This window comes from Kwoniella shivajii, chromosome 4, assembly GCF_035658355.1.
Source record: "Kwoniella shivajii chromosome 4, complete sequence".
NCBI lineage: Eukaryota > Fungi > Basidiomycota > Tremellomycetes > Tremellales > Cryptococcaceae > Kwoniella > Kwoniella shivajii.
Genome location: NC_085911.1, coordinates 1,643,976 through 1,664,769, shown reverse-complemented (window position 1 = coordinate 1,664,769; position 20,794 = coordinate 1,643,976). Strand labels below are relative to the sequence as shown.

The window sequence follows — 20,794 nt, the reverse complement described above, 5'->3', positions numbered from 1 at the left end:
AAAAAGCCTACTATATCCATAACAACTTGAGAATAAACCTATATCCAACCCTGGGCTTTTCGTTTTTCCTTTTCGTTCTCCTTATCCAGATTAGGCCATAATTCCCTCAATCGCCTTTCCATCTCCCAATCTCCATGATCATCACCTCTTCTATCAACCTCCTTCTCCTTGTCTTGCGTATTGGTCCTTATCATCCCTGGTCTAGGAGGTGGCATGAGACTTGTCATTTGAGTTTGTGGCGAGATAGGAGATGACATAGAAAGTACCTTCGTCCCAGATCTTGTATCGTTCGGTTTCGTAACTGGTTTTAAGGAGGTCTTGCTTGAGTAGACGAAAGATGGTAGGGTTGGAGTGGGTATGGAATCTAGACTGTCTCTTCTGTCTGGATTTGACACTGAGCCTGGATGTGAGCGTGAGTCTGAGCTTGAGTACGATGGAGCATTTTTGAGATCTCCGGAACTTGTGTGCTCGAATTCTGAAGGAATATAAGGTGGTGGTGGCTGTGAAGATCGGTAACTCATTTTATCGAAATCGGGGGCGAAGTTTGTTGATTTCATTTCCATTTCCATTTCTGAATCGTCCCTTTTCTTCCTCCTTGAAGGTAACAGTAATTCTTTAAACCTCTTTGATCTTTTCTCTTCATATCCATCCCCAAGTCCACTTTGAGTTCGTGATGATGCTGGAGCCGCATTTGGAGAATACGTATGAACCCTTTCTAATCCTAGTACTCTTTCTAATCTCAACGTCCTCAATCTTTCTTGTACAGTATGATCATCTAATTTATCACCGAAATCTCTTGTAGCTTGTCTAGTCTTCTTCCTTTCTCTTCTAACATACAACCAGAACCCAATTCCTCCACCTCCTAGAATCAGGACGATTACAGCGAAGAGACTGTAGTACTTTTTGTGGTTTGTTTTCTTGATGAAATCAGACAAACAATTTCCATACCCATTGGCGAAACCACCTTTCCCACATGAATCGACACTTGAGGTACACTGGCCTTCTCGCAAGATATATCCATCTTGACATGATGTACAGCCCTCAGGATCCTTGTTTGCACATGAAGAACATCTCCAATCACATGCTTGGCATCGCTTCACCGATGAATCAAAGTATTCGTCTTTGGGACAATACTCAATGCATCTCCCGTCTTTGAGTACTGGTCTCGACGTAGGACATACCGTACATGCCGTAGGTGATGAGCAGAATTGACAATCTGGAGGGCAAGGTACGCAAGTGCCATTTAAAGGTGTAGTGGAATCTGGACACGTGGAGATACAGGTTCCTCCAAAAGCGAAAAGTGGTGATGGGCAAGAAGTACATGTAGTTGATGCTGATAAGCATGTCGAACACGTAGAGTCACATCCTGCGATATCAATCATTAGCTTGGGGTCTTCATCGAGGTAAGTGCACCGAGACTGATTGTCATGCCCGGTAATACTCACTTTCGCAAGTCCCATTCTTTCCTGCACTTCCTTCTGGTAGATACCACCCAGTGTTGCATTTCTTGATGCATTGACCATCTTCAAGCAAGTACCCTTCTTGACACGATGAGCATTGCGATGTATTGTAGCCTTTAACATTAGAGAATGAGGGGATATGACATTCCAAACATCCTAATGGACAAGCTAAATAGAGAGACATTATAAGCTTCGTGCGAGTGTTACCGCTGACCTGAAGCTCACCATCACATTCGCTCTTTTCTAGATTTACCACGTAGACTCCTGTCAGCGCGGAGAGTAAAGTATCACAAACTCCAGTAGACGCATCGTAATACACGCAAGAGCCTTGTAGGTTGACTCGAGGTGTTGCACATGATAAACATTCAGATGTCGATGGTCCGGTGCAAGTTGAGCAGGCCGGCGAGCAGCTGAAAACACAATGTCAGCTTATATACCCAATGATGCTCCTGATACAAGTTCTTGGAAAGCGTACCTCATACAGGACGAGCTTGACTCGTCGTAGAATGTACCGTCTACACAAGATCCCTTTGTAGCGATACAGGTAGCAGGACTAGTGTCCGACAGCGATAGGTTCGCCGAACATGATGTACAAGTTGCAGTCGAATTTGTACCTGATTGAAGGGTACAGCTCCCGCATCCCAGAGGACATGCTGAGGATCGTAGTTTCAGCTATTTCTCCTGTAAGACTCTCGTCAATGAATTAGCTGTGCTCACCAAGACAGTTTTCCTCCGAATCTTCGAAGAAGCCCTCTACACAAATATCGCACAATACGGATGATTGAGTGGAGTTATTCTTCCATCCTGCCGAGCAAACGCATTCCGATGAGGAAGTACAAGTCCCGTGAGCGCAACTACAAGCTGATACAAGGTTGTGAGCTTCTTCTCGCCAGAGTTCATGCGCGTAAATGGAGCTTACAAGATAAAGAAGATGTTGATGTGCCCAGACAAGCGCCAGTACCAGATAGCCCATCGTCCCAGATTGTACAATTGGAAGGTCCCGCTGGAGTCGAAAACTTATCAAATTGTGTACATGACAGAATGCTGAGGACACAGCTTACGTGAACATGAACTTCCCCAATATCCTTCAGCGCATTGATCGCATGAGGTTCCGGTCCAGCCGACGGAGCATTGACATGTAACTTCAGTCGTTAAGTTGGAAGATATGCAAGTCCCATGTGAGGAACAAGTTGGATTGCAAGACGCTGGGTGATATCGGTCAGCTGGTTATACCATCAGAGAGGATGTGCGGCAAGGACAGCTTACATGATGCCGCTTTCATTAGATTCAATCCAATCAATTCGTTTGGAAGTTGATTTTTGTCAGGTACTGCCCCCCAAATCACTATTCCATTCTCTAATATACCGTACCACGATGAGGGAAGGTATACGCTTTTCCAATGGTCCGTTGACCAACTTCCATTATCCCATATAGTCTCTGGACCATCATAGTGAACATTCGTGAACCCAATGGGAGATGAAGGGAGGGAGATGACTGATGTGTCTGAGGCATGAGTGATGTTGAGTAACGAAGAAGAAGGGGTGAGGTTTGAGCTGGTATAGGTACCCGGTAAGAGGTATTTGGAGTTGGAATGATCAAAGGCTAGAACTGCATTTACCAAGGGATGTCAGCTGGATCTTGTGGAACAGCTGATCTACTTTCTTCAGCTTACGTGGAGAAGAAGACTCTCCCTTGAGACAAGTATCTATTGAACAAACTTGACTGGCCCAGGAGACTGAAGTGACATCTCAGCTCATATTTCTACGTGAGGTAAAAGACGTACCGGTAGATGATAGCACGAAGGCTATGGTGCTCGAAAACAATATCGTCATGCTTGCAAGATTTTGCAATACTTTGAGTTGTGAATTGTGAATTTGATTCGGAGGATCAATGATACAAGAGTTAATATGGAGTCTGTCAGTAATTAGGGCGATGAGTACATCAATTGATAAGTGGTATTCCCACGGTTCTTCCAATCGTTGTTTGCATAAAAAATCCCCCCGATAATCATTGTTGTCTCCTTGCTGGCCGTTCAGCAACAACATAGACAGAACAACTGAAGATCGCGGGAACAACAAAGTAAACAATAAAAACAACCTGAATAACAAACAATAATAATAACGAGGGGTTAAAACGTTGACCGAAGTTTCATCGTTGTTTCCTCCATCTCAGTCTAAGGGGAAACAATATGGGGTCCCCATACACACATATCAACATCCTCTATATTCCCACGGTTACCTCTGCCCGAAACAGGGTGTTTACGTAATACGAGTACTGGCTCGATCATTTAACGTGCTATGGTTTGATAGCGATATCTCAGTTCAGACGCATCGATAACATTGGAACCTCTCATGACAACCTCACATCCACCTATACCCAACATGACTTCACTTTTCTTGGGATCATCTTCAACAGAAGACAATCCACCACCTGAACCAATCAACGGTGCAGCATACTTGACTAAATTACATAAATATCTTCAGATAAATGCCAGTAAATTATCGCCATCTGGACCATCAAAACATGCACCTACAATCTTACAACAATCATATACGTTACTAACACTTGGATTGGATCCTAATTCTGTACCATTATCAAGATCTTTAAAAGTCCCCTTGACACTAGGATTCGGTCAACCTTCTACATCACCTAGAGTACAACCTAAATCAATCAAACCACTTTTACTTAGATTACCGCCAGATCGATTATTGTATCTACTTCTCAGATGGCAATCGCTACCTCAATCTCTATCGCACGTGGGAAGAACGGATGTACCGATAGAAGAGGGAGTTCCTGTCGCTGCCAGAGGAGCAAGGATAGACGAAAGAGGTAATAGGGGTGTGGAAGGTGATGTCACAAGCGTCAGAAGTTGGGTTGGAAGTATGAGAAGTGTTAGTATGGGTAGTTTAGTAAGTAAAGAATCTGGAAGAGGTTGGTTTAGTCGAAAAGAGGAGATAAACGAAGGTTAGCTACAGGGTTACAACTTGAGGATATTGCACATTTCGCTGACGTGGTATGGCTATCATAGATCAAATCCTGCTACAGCTATACTCCATGTTCACCTTACTTCCCGCATTATTGATACATCCGCCATTCGTATCTGAGCCTCCAATACTGGAGCTGATAGAAGCGGGAGGGTACACCCAACTTGGAGGGATAGACGTGAGGGTACCTTTGGACGTGACGAGGAATCTACAGATGTGTGTTTTGTTTTAATCACAAGTAAATATCCATGGAAGCTGACTGGATCGCTTTGATAGACTGGAGTTGGAGGGATACGATCCAAGAGGTTTACTTATACCCACCAATCCAGGAATGAGGAGCTTAACGGTTAAGGATGTACAAGATGGGGATGACTGGATAGAAGAACTATTGTCTATTCCTATAAACGGAGATAACGCGAACTCAAATCAACAATCTGGACCTGACATACCTATATCGACGAAAGCACGTTTCCCAAACCTTCATCATCTATCTTTGATCTCCGTCACATTACTCAACTTCCCACAACTACCATTATCCTCATTGACTCATTTGGATCTATCACATAATCTCCTCAACGCTTTACCACCTTCTTTAGCTGGATTAACTTCCCTCATATCACTTAATTTGTCAAATAACGTCATTGTCTCATTACGCAGTGCATCAGCCTATTTACCTAATGTGATATCACTCAATTTATCAGGCAACAGAATTGATTGTCTAATAGGATTAGATCAATGCAATTCGTTACAACGTGTTGATATAAGAAGGAATGAATTGATAGATATAGGTGAGGTTGGAAGATTATCAGTTTTGCCCAAGATCAAAGAAGTTTGGTGTACAGGAAACGGATTTGATATAGCAGGTGAAGATGAATGGAGAATCCAATTAGGAACTTTATTCAAAGAAGAAAGAAATGAGGTTAGGATTGACGATACGGAATTTACGTGGTCTGAGAATAGAAGAATCGATTCATTACTCGAGAAGAGAGGTAAACTGAATAATGTTGGAAATATTTACCATTCACCACGACCGTCGTCTTCTACTGGTTCAAAGACGCCCATTGAGCAGACCAGATCATTCGTTCAACCGCATTCAGAGGTATCACACCAACCCTCCGCATCGACAAGCAAAGAAATTCACTCGCGTCCTCAATCAAATTTCGGTTCCGTTAATTCACAATTTCCGCAGAGACTTTCAACTGAACCGTCAACCAGCATCAAATCGCCTTCTTCTTCAGCTGCTGTAGGAAAGAAAAGAGGCAAACGAAGAGTTATAAGACTTGATTCTACGGATGAAATCACTACACGTGGTGAAGTAAACCTTGAAGATAGTATCAGAGGTAGCTTGAAATTACCTGGCAAAGTAGATGAAGAAGTTGAGGGAGAAGGAGAGCAAGAAAACAGTTCTACAGTCGATCAGAAGCATGAGGATGGAAAACCCAATGGGAATGGGTTGATCGTACCGGTAGGAGGAAGTGGTATAGGAATTGGTGTCGGAAAAGAACAAGGACAGAGTATAAGAGTTGTAAGCTCGAAGAGGAAAAGTAACAGAAAAGGTTTGAAGAAAGATACATTTGAGCCAATTCAGTAGACAACATTGACGAACGACGAATGACGTCGGTTCCTTGTATCATAGACGAAAAGCTTGAAGTGAATAGAGTAGATCTGTATGTTGTTGTATGATAATGAACTGCTTGTCACCCAAGCTTCTATGAAAGCATGCACTAGCTGAATTGAACATCTACATTGACGATGTTACGTGACTGCCGCACTTGTATAAGTGGATTATCTGCAGCTTGTCATGCGTTCAAATCTTATATACAGTATGTACATTCATTCGGGCAATGAGTCAGCCTACAAAACATCGTTCGTCTCCGGCGCGACCTTGCGCCAAATGTCCATAGACTCCTTCCAGTACTTTTCTTGGGTTTCTCTACCCTTGTGACTGGCTACGAAGGTAGAGACTGGTTGTTCTCTGCAGCCGCTGATATAGCTGCCCGGCGAGCAATTCTGTGTTGAGGCGTACAGGAAGTTGCGGGCTCCCTTCTCGCTGGTCCACGCTATCCAGTTCATGATTTTTGCCAGAACCGGACCCATATCGGCTCGGAACTCGGATTTGCACAATCCTAATCACAGGTCAGGAATGTATTTAGATACGATACACGCTGATGACTCACCTGGATTGACGCTCGTTACCGTTACCTTACCCGAAGTAACTGATGGCAACTTTGATATTTCTCTAGCGATGAAGACGCTTAACACTTTGGACATGTTGTATCGTTCTGACATGTTCTCAAATTGCGTGGGATCATTAAGCGCTTCGATGAGGGATCCTGTAGCATTCTTCTGAGGGAAGATTGCGAAATAGTGCACTATAAAACACTTGTGGTTAAATATGAATTTTGCGAACAAAGACAGGGTCAGACTTACCATCACTAGCAACGATTGTAATGGAAGGTTTCATTCCTTTACTTGCTTCCGGTACTGGTAGACTTGCTGTCTCTTCTAATTTAGGAAGAAGCAATACCGCCATAAGACCAGTCGCTAATCCATTAACCTGCAGAACACGCTCGTATCCATCTCCCGTTTGAGCGTATTTGGCGTTCATGATACCTGCGTTGGCGAGTACGATGTCGAGTCTTCCTGAATCGGCCTTTACAGATTCGCAAAAAGTTCTTACGCTATCGAAGCTAGATAAATCAACTTGCATCGCATCGATCTTTCCTTTGTATGTTGGAACATCACGATAGACTTGTTCAATTGAAGTTTGTATTCTCTTCAGATCACGAGAAGCGATGATAATACGTGAAGCATTTGATCGTGCATAATGTAAGACGCTGGCATATCCTAAACTGGAGACCAGAATAAAGCACAATCAGCTACCAATACTTCCTAGATTAGGTATGATACCCACCCTGCATTACCACCTGTGACCAGAACCGTTCGTCCTTCGAGATTCACCTGTGGGACAGGGAAGTTGCCTGTAAAATGTTCCCATATTGCCTTTAAAGGTGACAGAGTGAGTCCTTGTTCGTAAGAAGATTCGACCATGGTTTGCGGAGTGTGTTCTAGAGGTCGTGTATGAGTATGGGTAATTTAACGGTACAGTTGGGTCAGTCACATAGATGCATCAATCATATAGATAGGTATCAATCATTGAAATTTGCAAGGTTTATGTTATGATGAAGCACAACAAATGCTCTTCGACCGACGGCCATGCGTCACATATTCCAGGTTGTCATGGTGATCTGTGATGATGATGAATAAGCAAGTTTTCCGATGGAACTGCGGTTTTTGTCATGGGATTACAAACTTAAATTCCGAAACTGCAATTGAGCTTATTAAGCTTCTGAAAACCACCTTGAACCCTTGAGTCCCAAAATTCAGGTCTCAACGCCGTGAAGCCCGATGGGCTTCGGGTGATGACAAACTATGACCTTTGCCCGGGGTCTCGGCAAAGTATAACACAGTGAGCAATCTTTTCTGTTCTTAAGGAATACAGTTCATTTGGGAACTTTACTGATATCTGAATACATTCATTGGAGATTTCGATCAACATGCCTACTGTCTACCTCAGTAAGTTCAGCTTCTCCAATCCTGAACCTCACTTAAGGGCCGAACACACCCAGGATACCTGTACGTAAGTATGCCAGCTGATGAAACTTACGAGTAGTCTCCGGCGCAGGCCGCGGTCTCGGCTTCGGTTTAGTCCAAGCTCTCGCTGCTAACCCAGACAACATCATCTTCGCTGGTACGTAACCTTCATGCCATCCTGTGTGATACTGCAATTGACGTTACCTCAGGCGCAAGGAATCCGTCCAGCAAGGAGCTTGCAGCCTTTGCGGCTGCCCATCCAGAACAGGTCATTCCTATCGCCCTTGACTCAGCAGATGTACCGCTCAACAAAGCTGCGGCCAAGTTGATCGAGGAGAAAGTAGGCAAGCTTGACGTCGTCATTGCTAATGCTGGTAAGTAGCTTCTCCCCCTCCTGTCTGGGGAGTCGCCTGGATGTGACTGGATGGACCATCGCTGACTTTCAGAGCAGGAATGGGCAAGGTGTCTACAATGTCAGACATCGAAATTCCCGAATTCGTCGAGACTTTCAAAGTCAATGTTCTCGGTCCTTTGGTGCTGTTTCAAAACACCCAGCAGCTTCTCAGGAAGGCTTCTTCCACTGGCAAGTTTGTCACCATATCATCCGTTCAAGGTTCTGTCTCCAATATGATTCCGGGTCCGTCTGGCGCCTACGGTGCTTCCAAAGCAGCCGTTAACTCCGTAACCATTAAGATCCAAGAAGAAAATCCGGATCTTATCGTCTTCCCTATGTGGTATGTATCTCCTTCCATCCCCTGAGCCCTTCGCGAGAAGGCTGAACTGACTGACATATCCTTACCACTACCAGCCCAGGATTCGTAGCCACCGAAGGAGCTAGCAAATTCACAAAAGATCAGGGCGCTCCTCGCGAAATCATGAACAGCGCTGCACCCATCAGCGTGGCAGCCGCCAACGTTCTGAAGCATATCAGTGAAGCTGTCAAGGTGGATCAACCCAAGACGCTGTGGACTGCGAGGGGTACTTCTTTAGGTAAAGAAGTACCCTTCTGAAGCATATCAGGGACTCTCAAGGTTCGGATAACGTACTGATGCATATGTATCGTCTGAGAATGGTGATGCATGATGACAATATACCCGTGCCCAAACACCTCTACTGCATTTAACCACTTGCATACATATATTACACATGCATATATTACACATGTGCTCAACAGCCGTTGGAACATCTGCGAGAATCGTGGTATACTCGATCTGGATATCGCGGAAATCGAAAGTATAGAAAGAAAGGAATCCTTGTCCGGCGAACCAAAGAGGCCAACACCATACTGTTTAGGGTGGATGCATCAAATGCGTCCACCGTCCAAAGGTCTTCTGACCATCCTTTTTAACCAGCCTTTTTTCTCTTTACCAATCGTAGCCTGATTTCTCATCTTTGATGTTGGTTCTGTGGGAGTGACTGGATCGAAGAAACTCATCGGTTGTTCTTCATGACGCATTTGAGGTCGAGCCGGGATCGGCACATCAGCATTGCCCGGTTTTGGAGCCGTGCGAGGCTTGACGAATGGTGTCGATGGAGCTTGATGCCCTTGCTGTCCTGGTTGGCTTTGCTGGTGCTGATGTTGTTGTGCTTGAGCTTGCTTATGTACCGAAGTCGGCTTGATGTGATATTGTACAACTTTGTAGTGTTGCTCTGCTTTCGACACGGATATTGGAGAAGTCGCAGTCAGAATCGGAAGTTTCGATGACGGTTTAATCTTTGGTAGGGTTAAAGGCGGTGGACGATTCTTGACTTTTCGCACGAGATCCTTCTCCGTTTCAGAACTTGATCCCGAGCTGGAGGCTGAATTAGAGACTGATCTATTACCAGTGAGTGATTGATCTCTCCTTGATGATAATCTGGGTGGTGGAATCAATGCCGGCATAGGTGGAGAGATGGATAATTTTGGTGAAACGTCAGGGTTGGAAAGTGATCTTGAATGTTTTGGTGCAGCGGTAGAGATTGACCATGGGTTCGCAGTTGACACATTGAATGATCTTGATAATTTCGGTGTTTCCATGTTTAAGAAAGAGTCGTCGCTTGCTTCACGATGCTCCTGTCTACCTTTGCTTTGACCATATCTCGATTTCAAGTTCGATTTTGCTTTTGATTTCGGCTCAGGTATGCATAAAATTGAAGTGAAATTTTCCATTTCCCATTGACTGTCATTCTCTTCGTCATTATGATCTTGTTCCAGTGTATGATGCTGATGAATGAGGACTGTCTCTTTGCCTGTTTCACAATTATCACTGTGTATCTTAACATTGTTTGATGGAGATAAAGGTAGAGGCAGTGGCTGAGGGACTAAAGAGAATATTTCAGATAATAACCAAGCGAATTCTTGTTCTTCTTCAACATCCAACCACATTGATCCATCTTCATTTTTATATCCGACAGCGCCACCTTCTCCAACTTTCCTGTCTCCCAGTCCACGCTCATTGGAAGCGCTGGAAAGAGATTTCGCTCGATTCCTATCCGTTGTCGGAGAGCCTTTCGATTCGATTGGCCTTGTGACTTTTGATGGCTTCTTGGGAATCTCTCCAAAGAACCTTTCGATTTCTATCAGAGCAGAATTGGGTAATGGTCTAAAGTGTTTACCATTTAATCCATTCAATTTACCTTTCTTAGGTTGTTTCGTGCTTGACGAGTTTGGATATCCGGCTCCAAGTAAGGCAGCGGCTTTTCTTGGGGCACGGGACGGTGTAAGTGGACTTGGAGGAAGGGGTAATGCCTTCTTCGAGTAAACGTCAGAATGTGATCTCAACTTCATGTCTGCGTTGAGATTGGAAGACATGTTTGCAATGGTGGCAAAAGATCTCTTTGTTGGAGATGGAAATGGAGATGTCGGTGGGGAAGGTCCAGGGACGACCAGATCGTATGAATTGAATTTACCCAATCCCAGATGTAAAGATGAACCTGAAAATCGATCATTTCCCACAATCATTTTGCCCTTGTCGAAGATCCCCGAGGTGGGAGAAGGTGAAGTGGTTGGTAACGACAAGAACAATCGAGAGATTTTGGAATGAGGATGTGAGCTTGTTTTGGATGATGTTGAAGTTGATGATGGGTTACGCTTGGGAAAAGAAAAGCGAGCGGAGCAAGGTGTTGAAGGGGATTGTGGGAAAGAGAAAGTTGACTTCCTTCGTCGAGGTTCTACATCTCGACATAATTAGCACTGGTATTATTGAGACTTGAAGGAGCAAGTCAAAGTATTGACGTTCACTCACTATTTTTTGCTGCGAGTTTACTTTGGACGGTGATAACGCCTCTCTTCTTTCTGACTCTTAAAGGTTTAGTTCCACCTTCATACGCCCCGTTTGCTGGATAGTTGTATCGATGTTGATCTTCCACGTCTTCGTAGCCGTCACTTGATCCACTACCTTCCTCAACTAGGTGACCTAATTCTGCTTCGATATGGATACTCTTTGACTCGTTTGATAGTCGAGCAGTGTGAGATACGATTGGTGATTCTGGTATCAAACCAGGATCCAAGTAAATCGCAGAAAGGAAAGAAGAGTGGGTATAAGTAGATGTGTTACGCGACGACCCAGTAGTATCCGAAGTTGAATCTATCATCTTGTGACCTGACTTGCCAAGACTGTGTCGGCCAATAAGTTGACGGTGTTTCTCACGTCGCTTCTTTGAGTAAAGGAGAGGGGTTGAGTGGGAATATCGGTATATTGTTTTGTCGATAGGATAAATCCTGTGAAGATCGGTGGCGTGGAATTGAGTTTATGCTTCCCGTTGACCGTTATTTTAGCGTGATGGGTAGGTACGATGTGTAAAGAGGCAAGTGAAGAGAGAGAATATTGTGTCTTCAAAGCTCTCCTAATCTGGTTGGCACTTTGTTAAGGATCAGTGCGAGAACTTTAATTGACTGATGCTTGATGAGCTCAGGTAAGTTAAGTTGAAAGATGAATGATGTGAATGAGAAGAAAATGATAAAGTAAGACAAATTAGTGAGTATAAGGAGTACTTTAATATACCCTTCTATCCAAGTCGGTTGTATATCGTGTTCTCCTCTGACGACTGGCAAACAATAAGCAGGGGTCGAGATGGTGGTATCAGTATCGAACTAAAACGTCACATCAGTGAAATGAAAGTTTATTGTTTCTTGACCCTTGACCCTTGACAAGATAAAAGAGGTTCATCCAGGCGAAGATCATGTTGTTTACAACATGGTACTTTCAAACAAAAGGCGTGGAAAGGTCAAACTCTCATCAGTAATTGTTCAATTGTGGGTCGCCGTCTTCCTCAGCTAGGAGTATGTGTTTCAAGCTAAGGAGAGGGTATAAGGAAACGACGAGGAGAGTTTATTCGTCCCTGGATAGAGCAGATGCGATATGATATCTGGAAGAAGACAAGGTGTCGAGTGTGAGAAGAAGAACACAACGAATGAATGCCTAGAAATCCCTGAAATTTGCATGACACGCTCTATTCTCCCTTATGTGTCGTCCGAGGATCGTTTGTTCTCTTTTGAAAGGAATCAAGGAAGACAGAAGAGTTTCCTGGATGGATCACAAGTTGAAATCAAATGAAAAAATGGTACGAAACGAGAATGACAAAAGAGGAACATTGAAGATTCAGAAATGATCGACATTTACAGAAAGAACAATAAGAGAAAGATGAAACATGAAACGGAACGGATAACCGGGTGCCTGAATAACCTTTTCTTTTATCCCCCGCTTTCTTTCGACAAAGGAACAATGTGTCTGTCCCCTGGCCTCGAGTGCATTGTCTGTCTGAAGCTGCCTATCAGCTGCCGTCATATGGGCGTATGCAGAAAGACAATGTATGCGTGGAAAGCAGAGTTGTACAAGATACAATTAAGCTTGACAAGCACAAAATCACCCAAAATGCCACTCTCGGCATTGTGTATCATGGGGGCACTGAAATGTGGCACTTTTCGTTTGGCGCGTACTATCTTTTGATCCACGTGGAAGTAAGTGATTTAAGTGCTTTCGCTTCACGTCGATGGACGAACGACAGCACCACACTGACAACATACATCACATCAACAACGAATATTTCACTTCAGCCAATACCTTAGATCATAGTCCTCCCATTCATCACCTACTATCGAGTCTCATTGCTGGGCCAGAACCTCCTTTACACCATGTCGACGACGCAACTCACCTCGCTATTCTCATCCCGACTGAGCTCGGCATATAACCAACTTCGAGGCGATCTCGGCGCACCTCAAACAGCCACAGAAACCATTGATAAGCTTGTGGACCGAATCAATACAAGTGCAGCTGTAGAAGATAGGCGGACAGCCGTTCTTGGATTGAAAGGTCTTAGTAGAGATTGGAAAGAGGTTAGCTCCCTGGACCGACCCTCTCGTCGAAATAAAAGCTGACTTGCCTGCGGATTGTAGGATGTGGGAGCAAGAGCAATGATACCGCTTATAGCGGTACTGGAGCATGATGCCCCATTTGACGTGGAGATCGCTAAAGCAGCTCTGGAGAGTTTGATGCAGCTTTGCGAAACCGCTGAGAAAGTGAGCTGCCGCTACTGTTCGGTGTGGACAGCAACTTAGCTGACCTTTTGATACCACCTAGCCCGCCAAAGATGATCTAGGTCTCAAATTCACTGATGTTTTCCTCGAGGTTAGCTTCCTATTTGCATCTCTATTCAATGGTAGAAAGCTGACATCCATATCTGCTAGAATCCTAAACCACTACATTCCCTTCTTAAGCTGTTATCAGCTTCACCCTCATTTTATCCACGATTTTATTCCTTACAATACCTTTCACAATTACTCACCTCACGTCCGTCGATCGCTCAATCATACATAATGTCCGCTCCACCTCCTGGCGTAGATGGAATCCTATCAGTGTTAGATCCAGCTCCACCTCCGGGACAAGTACCACCTGGACAAGCACAAACAGCTCAATTAGGTGGAGGTGCGACTGAGATGTTGAGAAATGAAGCTCTTCTATTACTTCCAGTGATGTTAGCTGGAAATGCGGATCTGCAAAAGATAGTCGCGTTCTCTGGGGCTTTTGAAAGGTTATTCCAGATCATAGATACAGAAGGCGGTGTAGAAGGTGGAATCGTAGTTCAAGACGCATTGACTGTCATTGGCGGTTTATTAAGATTCAACGTCTCAAATCAGGTGAGTGGCCCAATAATTTCAGTCACATGTGTGATATGACCAAAGTTGACCTGAGAACTGCAGAATTACTTCCGAGAGTTATCACTTATCCCTACCATCCCTCGAATAATCGGGTTTCCTTCACCTTTACCCGCCGACGTGCCCACTCCCGACGAATTCGCTCTGCAGTATTGGCCTGAGCAAAAGATATACAACACAGGACTGGTATTAGGTCTGATCAGAATGCTAGTTGGCGGACCAGGTGGTGGTAATCAAGTGAGCTGATGGTCCTGCTTTGTAATCGTTCAGGACATCAACTGACGTTATCTAGACCGCCATGGTGACTGGAGGGGTTACACGATGTTTACTGGAACTCTCACTCGCTTCCAATGCACCTAATGGTATCAAATCCCAAGCACTAAATACTCTCACTCCGATCCTCCTGTCCTCACCCGCCAATCAGGATCTCCTATCAAGCTTGCTTGTCTCCCCGCTTGTCGCTGTACACGCCGATGAGGAACATCCCAATGGAGGCTTCGTGAGGATACCCAACAAGCCTACTGCTGTAGCTCTAGTGACCTCTGTCATTGAAGGAGATTTCAGTGCCGGTGGAAGAGGGCTTAGGGGAAGAGCTGCAGGTGTCAACATGTTCGAGGTGAGTTAACTCGATGTCAGTGACTGACAGACATACGGCTGACATACTACTAGGCCTATGTATCAGGAAATGATGATGCTCGCATTGGAATACTCTCGTCGATGGTTGCTCCGCCATCCGATAATCCCAATTCCCATTTCCCTGATCAGCCTCAATCAGCAGGATCTTTGATCTTATCTGGATTACTTGATCTCCCCCAATCTTCTTCTGATTCATTCGATCCATATCGATCTCTATTCTCATGTCTTTTACTCGCACATCTCATTCGAAATTCAGAACATGCCAAAAAGCTAGCAAGGGAAATCACCATTTCTTCGGGTGATACAGGTGATTCAGCAATAGCAGATGATGAAGATAAGATTTCATTGGTTCAATTAGTAGTCGGAAATCTTATGATGGCGTCAAGGGAACAAACCGAATGCGTCAACAGAGCTGCCAAAGAAGGTTTAACTACTGGTTTACCAGAAGAAGAAGATTGGACAAGAGTGATTGTCGGTTATCTCGTTTTATTGTGTACATGGTTATGGGACAGTCCCAAAACAGTCAAAGAATTCTTGAGTGAAAGTGCGAATCTACAAGTAGTACGTATTGCCTTTTCAATTAAAGGAGCGATGTCAGTTGGCGAAGCTAAATAACATTGTGTAGCTTATTCAACCTATAACCCAAACCACCGGTATTGATCCTCTTGTTCAAGGATTGAGTGCTTTCCTTTTAGGTGTATGTTACGAGTTCAACCGTGAACCAGGAGAGATAACTCGGTAAGTCAATTGTCGACAACTCTAGATGTTTGGGAGTCTAGATTGACGCAATCTGTCTGTAGAGCCACCCTTCACCCAATACTACATTCACGGATTGGTCCCGATCAATTCGTTTCTAGAATGGCACGATTACGTGAAGATCCAAGATTCAGAGCTGTTCAACCTGACGCGTTTGACACAGAAGGATCCGATGCAACAGCTGCTGCTACACCCGAGGGTGAAACGGATGAAGTTGATGAAGGATTAGAATTATGGTTCGATTGGGCTTTCGTTGATTTCTGGAAAAATCATTATTGTAAGCATTCGATCGGCGTAAAGGTGAACGCTACTGATGATTGGCTGTAGATACTATTCAAAGATCTATCGCTATTGACCCCGATGCTGTCCGTGGTTCAGGACGTGAGTGAGACTTTCATTTTGCATGGCAGGTCAGCTGACATCAGATACTTTCTAGCCTCTGATGACGGCGAGACAGCTGCAATCATCATGTCACTTCGGCAAAAGCTGAAAGCTCAAACTGATGAGGTTGTGCAACTTCAATCGAAATTGGAAGCATTGACAAAGGAAAGTAGGCAAGAGGTGAGCTTGCTATCCCGTCGCAGCGAAATGGGTCAATACCCCAGCGAAGTGTTCCGAAACTGACGTATACACCTCGATCGCATCACAGAAAGAAACGCTGGTAAATGAAGTAGACAGTCTTTCATCTCAGATAGCGGCTCTCTCATCACAACTACAAGAGACAACCAATGTCAGATCAACGTTGGAAGAAGAGTTGTTTAATATTAGAAACGAATTCGAATCATTGAAAGGTATAGCATCTTCAGCTGAATCCACTAAACAGCAACTCGAGAAAGTGACATCGGAATTAGCGACATTGAAAGATGAACATGAGAAGGCATCTTCTGAATTACAATTGTCGAAAGCATCTTCTAAATCCAGAGAAACAAAATTGAAGGATGTAGAATCAAAGTTGAAGGAATTACAAGAAAAATCATTGAAATCCTCTGAATCAGGTGGTTCTTCCGAAGCAGACAAGAAAGTTATTCAAGAGAAAGAAAGCGAGATTGAACAATTGAAGAGATCGTTAAGCGAAATCGAATCTTCTGTCGAAGCGACCAAATCCAAATCTAATGATGAGACAAAAGATTTACAAGAAAAGTTGACAATGTCAGAAGAGAGTTTAACCAATAAAGAAAATCAATTTAAAGAATTACAAGAAAAAACTGATTCTTTAGAAAAGAAAATTGAAGAATTGGAAACTAAACTCAAATCTGCATCTTCTGCTTCGGCAGAATCAAATGAAATTGGTGGTGCGGGTACAGGTGCAGGTGCAGGAGGATCAGGCAAACAAGCTAAGAAACGTGCGGCTGAATTAGATAATAAAGTTACAGAATTAGAAAAATCCTTACAAGAAGAAAAGACTAAGAGAGAAGAAGAATCAAAAGAACATGAAGATCTATTAGTTTTGTTAGATGAATTAACAGCTAAACGAAATGCAGATAAAAAGAAGATGAAAGATTCTGGAATGGATGTAAGTGAAGGTGAAGAGGATGACGATGAAGAAGAAGAAGAAGAGGAATGAATATAACCGTGTGGTCGGTCCAAGGGCAATGCAACGAGGTTTTTTCTTGTCAACATAGCTTTATTTTATCATCAGCTATAATAACCTATAATATTGTTCACGTTCTATTCTTATACCTTTGATATGTTCTGCCCATCATGGAAGTAACGATGCAACACTTCATGACTATGCGATTTCTTGCACAGAATATCATATATTATACATCTCTTATCATTTGACACGATTTTCAAATCATTAAAGTATCTACTAAAATAAGAACAAAGTGAAAAAATAAGAATCATATTGAATCAATTGAAATTGAAAGGTCAATATCTCTCTTCTGACATGAAATCACACATCTACTTGAAAATCACGAGCCGGGTATGATTGATCATGAGTGGAAGATAGGAAAAGAGAAACTGCAAGGAAGCCGTCGCGTAACTCATCACTTAAGGGTAAACGGCCTATTGTGAAGGGAGAGTCTTTCATTAGCACAAGAGGATCATACCACAATATCGCGCTCAAGTGGCGATTCAGATAGAAAAGTTCAGAACTCGCCTTGATTCTATCAGCGTAATGCTCGGAAATAAGTTTTCTTTGAAGTTCTGTGAATTATCCAAAAAAAAAGTCATTGGTCAACCCTATCCATATTCGTGACGAAGAGATTAGATATAGGACTGTGAAGTAGTAACTCACTTTGAGCGGCAGTTAAGAAACCACTTTCAGGAGTCCATTCATCCGCTACTAGAACTATAGCTTCGAGTTGTTCTAAACCCTTTAATCCAGCTTTTTTACCTACAGCATTTAATTCTTTCAAAGCTGCGTCGACTACTTTATCGTCTTTACAAAGATGTTCTAAATCTTCACCATCACCAAAACCGTTCTTTTTGGCGAAAGCAGGTAAGTTTGTAGGATGAGCTACAACTACCATTGCAGGATTATTATGTTCACCATTCGCGATTATCGCACCATTGGCAACTAATGGACATGATTTATAGATTGATTCAAGGTATTCGATTGCGATATATTCTCCTCCCGCAAGTTTTACTAGATTCTTGAGTCGATCGATGATTGCCAATGTTCCATCCTTGTTCCATTGTCCAACATCTCCAGTTCGGAACCAACCATCTTCAGTGAATGCTTCTTTATCAAGATCAGGTCGTTTGTAGTATCCTTTGAAAATCGCAGGTCCACGAACTAAGATTTCACCTTGAGGTGGAGTATTAGTTGAAAAGTATCCTGCCTCAGCTGCATCTACCAATTTAACTTCAGCAGCGGGTACAGGTCCCCCAACAGCTCCGTATTGCATCCAACCGGGATTGAGGATAGCCGCCATAGCAGTAGATTCGGTAAGACCGTAACCTAGTAAGACATGCCAGACTATTAGCGTGAATCTCGAAAATCAAAGCATTATTATGTTGTTCCCGATGAGCTCAAACTTAAACCCACCTTGAATCATGGTGACTAAAGCGGTACATAAGAAAGCTTGAGTGCTCTTTGAAACTGCACCACCACCGTTGAACATGATCTTGAGTCTTCCACCAGTTTGAGCTCTTACAGCATCAAAGACAACTTTATCCGTCAAACCACCGATAAGAGGAAGAGAGTACTCGTTAGCTGTTTGTTTAGCTTTGAGTGCGAAATTGAAGATAGATTTCTTGAGAGCTCCAGCTGAATCGACTTTCGATAGAATTCCTTTCCGGATTAATTCCCATACGGCGGGAACACCGACCATGATTGTCTATTTCAAGTGATCAGAGGCCGTTAGTCTCTTGTTTATAATAACTTACAGGTCTGAATTCTGCTATGTCACCTTTACATTCTCTGACGCTTGCATCTGTCAATGTCTTGACTCGACCATAACCGATTGGCAAACCAGCAAAAACGAAAGAGTTCTCAACGACGAACTCGAGGATATGTGCCAAAGGCAAGAAGGCGAGATAAGCATCTTTGGTAGTGAGATATTCGTAAAGAAGAGTCCAGACAGATCCGACTAAAGGAATTATTATCAGCGTTGAAAGGCGCAAAGATCAAAGATGATAATGTACTAGCTGCGACTACGTTTCTGTGGGTCAGGAGTACACCTTTAGGAGTACCAGCTAGAAAAGAAAGGGCATTAGCCAACCGTAGCAGCACATATAGATGATAGAACATGGTTACTCACTTGAACCGGAAGTGTACATGCAACAGTAGACATCTTCTGCTTTAGCAGGTATAGCTTCCACAGGATTCTTTTTACCCAATTCGATTACTTCATCTAGATGAACGACTTTGATATCTTCTCTGATAGCTCTAACTTTGTCAACTGCACCGTCTTCGGATTTACCATCGTAAACTATTAACTTGACATGTGGACATTGTTCGATCACTTTGACCAAAGTACTGAGGAGATCGGCATTGGTAAACATTCCGTGAACCTCAGTCTCGTTCAAAGCATGTTTCAAACCATCTGGACCGAGGGAATCATATGCTGTTGAGATTGGAACAGCGTTGAAAGCACATGCTTGAGCAAGCATCATCCAGTTTCGTCTGAGAGATAGGTATCAGCGTCTGTCACGATTCCTCATGTGCGATGAAAGACCTGAAAGATATGTGAAGACGTTCCTCTATATTATGAGTGCTAGAGTTGTCAATCACTTACGAAGTTTGACCATAGATATTGAAGAAATTGTCTTTACTTTTGTCCTCGGCACTTAATTTTCTCAGACCAGAACCTATATCTTTAGCCAATTGTAAGGCTTCTTCGTAAGTGATCCAATTGTAGGGAGTGAGCTTAAAGTAATTCCAAGTCTTCTTCTGTTTGGTTGGTTTACCGCCGACCATCTTCGTCACTTCTTTCTCTTCAGAAATAACCTTTTCGATATCTCTCGATGCGAAACCTTTCTTGGATCCGTGTGTCTTGGCTGCATATAACATGACATCGTGTACGGTGTCTATGCCTGGTGCTGGTTCTATATGGTGGCAAAGAGTGATGAACAGAGTCGAACACATTTCCGGTGAACGTCATCATTGGGGAAGAGGATAAAGAGGTAAGAAATAGGTTAAAGAGATAGATGTCAGCATGGTATGTACCTCTTAGACCCCAGAGGCTGATCCTGTTATCGCCCCACTCACGAGTAACGAGGTCCTTGACACAGTAAGCTCTTCTTACTCTAGTCTCTCCATCAGGTTTGGGTTTGTCTGCGTCAACTTCCCAAGAAGCTGCCTCCTTGTTCTTCCTTGGAGCCATGTTTGGGAATGTGCTATGAGTGTATGTGAGGGATCAGAAGCTCTCTCCGATTAAGCCAGGTATTCGAACCGATGTGATGCGATGTGAATTGAAGTACAAGTTTGACAGAGTTGTATGTAAACTAATTGATTCTTATGTTTTTTGTTTGGCCGGGGTTGAATTTGAGAATGAGGAGGATGACGCACCCTGTGATACTCGATATTTCGTTCTGACGCTTTTGACGCCACCCCCTCGGCCTTGAATATGTGATTATATTCGCCCAGTGCGGCCACGTGGCATTTAAGCTATTCCCAAATATTCTCGATCATGTCTTGGCCCCTTCCTTCCCCCTCGGCTATTGAGGCGATGATGTTTTCCTCTTGGGACATGCATACAAAGGATAAATAAAATCCAATTCATGCATGTGACCATGTCCCCGGCGTGCATTACTTTTCCTTCCTCTCAAGAAAGGCGTCTGAA

General features: G+C 43.5%; 7 protein-coding genes across 7 annotated transcripts; 3 read left to right on the top strand and 4 right to left on the bottom strand.

Annotated features, from left to right (window-relative positions):
• Positions 1 to 38: 38 nt before the first annotated feature.
• IL334_003594 (uncharacterized protein) lies at positions 39 to 3,292 on the bottom strand (the record flags this gene model as incomplete). The annotated part of the gene is made up of 10 exons (XM_062935324.1): positions 39 to 1,366; positions 1,446 to 1,628; positions 1,686 to 1,870; positions 1,936 to 2,113; positions 2,178 to 2,321; positions 2,380 to 2,463; positions 2,522 to 2,665; positions 2,727 to 3,068; positions 3,133 to 3,195; positions 3,244 to 3,292. 10 exons carry the CDS (start codon positions 3,290 to 3,292, stop codon positions 39 to 41), a joined length of 2,700 nt encoding a protein of 899 aa, XP_062791375.1.
• Positions 3,293 to 3,841: 549 nt separating this feature from the next.
• IL334_003593 (uncharacterized protein) lies at positions 3,842 to 6,035 on the top strand (the record flags this gene model as incomplete). The annotated part of the gene is made up of 3 exons (XM_062935323.1): positions 3,842 to 4,424; positions 4,489 to 4,660; positions 4,721 to 6,035. The coding sequence occupies 3 exons, from the start codon at positions 3,842 to 3,844 to the stop codon at positions 6,033 to 6,035; spliced, it is 2,070 nt and encodes a 689-aa protein (XP_062791374.1).
• Positions 6,036 to 6,298: 263 nt separating this feature from the next.
• Positions 6,299 to 7,495, bottom strand: IL334_003592 (uncharacterized protein; the record flags this gene model as incomplete). The annotated part of the gene is made up of 4 exons (XM_062935322.1): positions 6,299 to 6,570; positions 6,622 to 6,816; positions 6,875 to 7,296; positions 7,359 to 7,495. The coding sequence occupies 4 exons, from the start codon at positions 7,493 to 7,495 to the stop codon at positions 6,299 to 6,301; spliced, it is 1,026 nt and encodes a 341-aa protein (XP_062791373.1).
• Positions 7,496 to 8,001: 506 nt separating this feature from the next.
• Positions 8,002 to 9,048, top strand: IL334_003591 (uncharacterized protein; the record flags this gene model as incomplete). The annotated part of the gene is made up of 5 exons (XM_062935321.1): positions 8,002 to 8,080; positions 8,130 to 8,195; positions 8,248 to 8,412; positions 8,490 to 8,772; positions 8,847 to 9,048. The coding sequence occupies 5 exons, from the start codon at positions 8,002 to 8,004 to the stop codon at positions 9,046 to 9,048; spliced, it is 795 nt and encodes a 264-aa protein (XP_062791372.1).
• A 293-nt stretch (positions 9,049 to 9,341) lies between these two features.
• On the bottom strand, positions 9,342 to 11,611 carry IL334_003590 (uncharacterized protein; the record flags this gene model as incomplete). Its single annotated transcript, XM_062935320.1, has 2 exons — positions 9,342 to 11,188; positions 11,263 to 11,611. The coding sequence occupies 2 exons, from the start codon at positions 11,609 to 11,611 to the stop codon at positions 9,342 to 9,344; spliced, it is 2,196 nt and encodes a 731-aa protein (XP_062791371.1).
• Positions 11,612 to 13,151: 1,540 nt separating this feature from the next.
• On the top strand, positions 13,152 to 17,127 carry IL334_003589 (uncharacterized protein; the record flags this gene model as incomplete). Its single annotated transcript, XM_062935319.1, has 12 exons — positions 13,152 to 13,352; positions 13,413 to 13,535; positions 13,597 to 13,644; positions 13,704 to 14,153; positions 14,217 to 14,408; positions 14,464 to 14,787; positions 14,841 to 15,368; positions 15,433 to 15,545; positions 15,608 to 15,840; positions 15,891 to 15,944; positions 16,000 to 16,124; positions 16,213 to 17,127. The coding sequence occupies 12 exons, from the start codon at positions 13,152 to 13,154 to the stop codon at positions 17,125 to 17,127; spliced, it is 3,306 nt and encodes a 1,101-aa protein (XP_062791370.1).
• A 330-nt stretch (positions 17,128 to 17,457) lies between these two features.
• On the bottom strand, positions 17,458 to 20,335 carry IL334_003588 (uncharacterized protein; the record flags this gene model as incomplete). Its single annotated transcript, XM_062935318.1, has 8 exons — positions 17,458 to 17,711; positions 17,803 to 18,468; positions 18,556 to 18,847; positions 18,897 to 19,099; positions 19,155 to 19,205; positions 19,271 to 19,635; positions 19,748 to 20,057; positions 20,221 to 20,335. The coding sequence occupies 8 exons, from the start codon at positions 20,333 to 20,335 to the stop codon at positions 17,458 to 17,460; spliced, it is 2,256 nt and encodes a 751-aa protein (XP_062791369.1).
• Between the last annotated feature and the right edge of the window lie 459 nt (positions 20,336 to 20,794).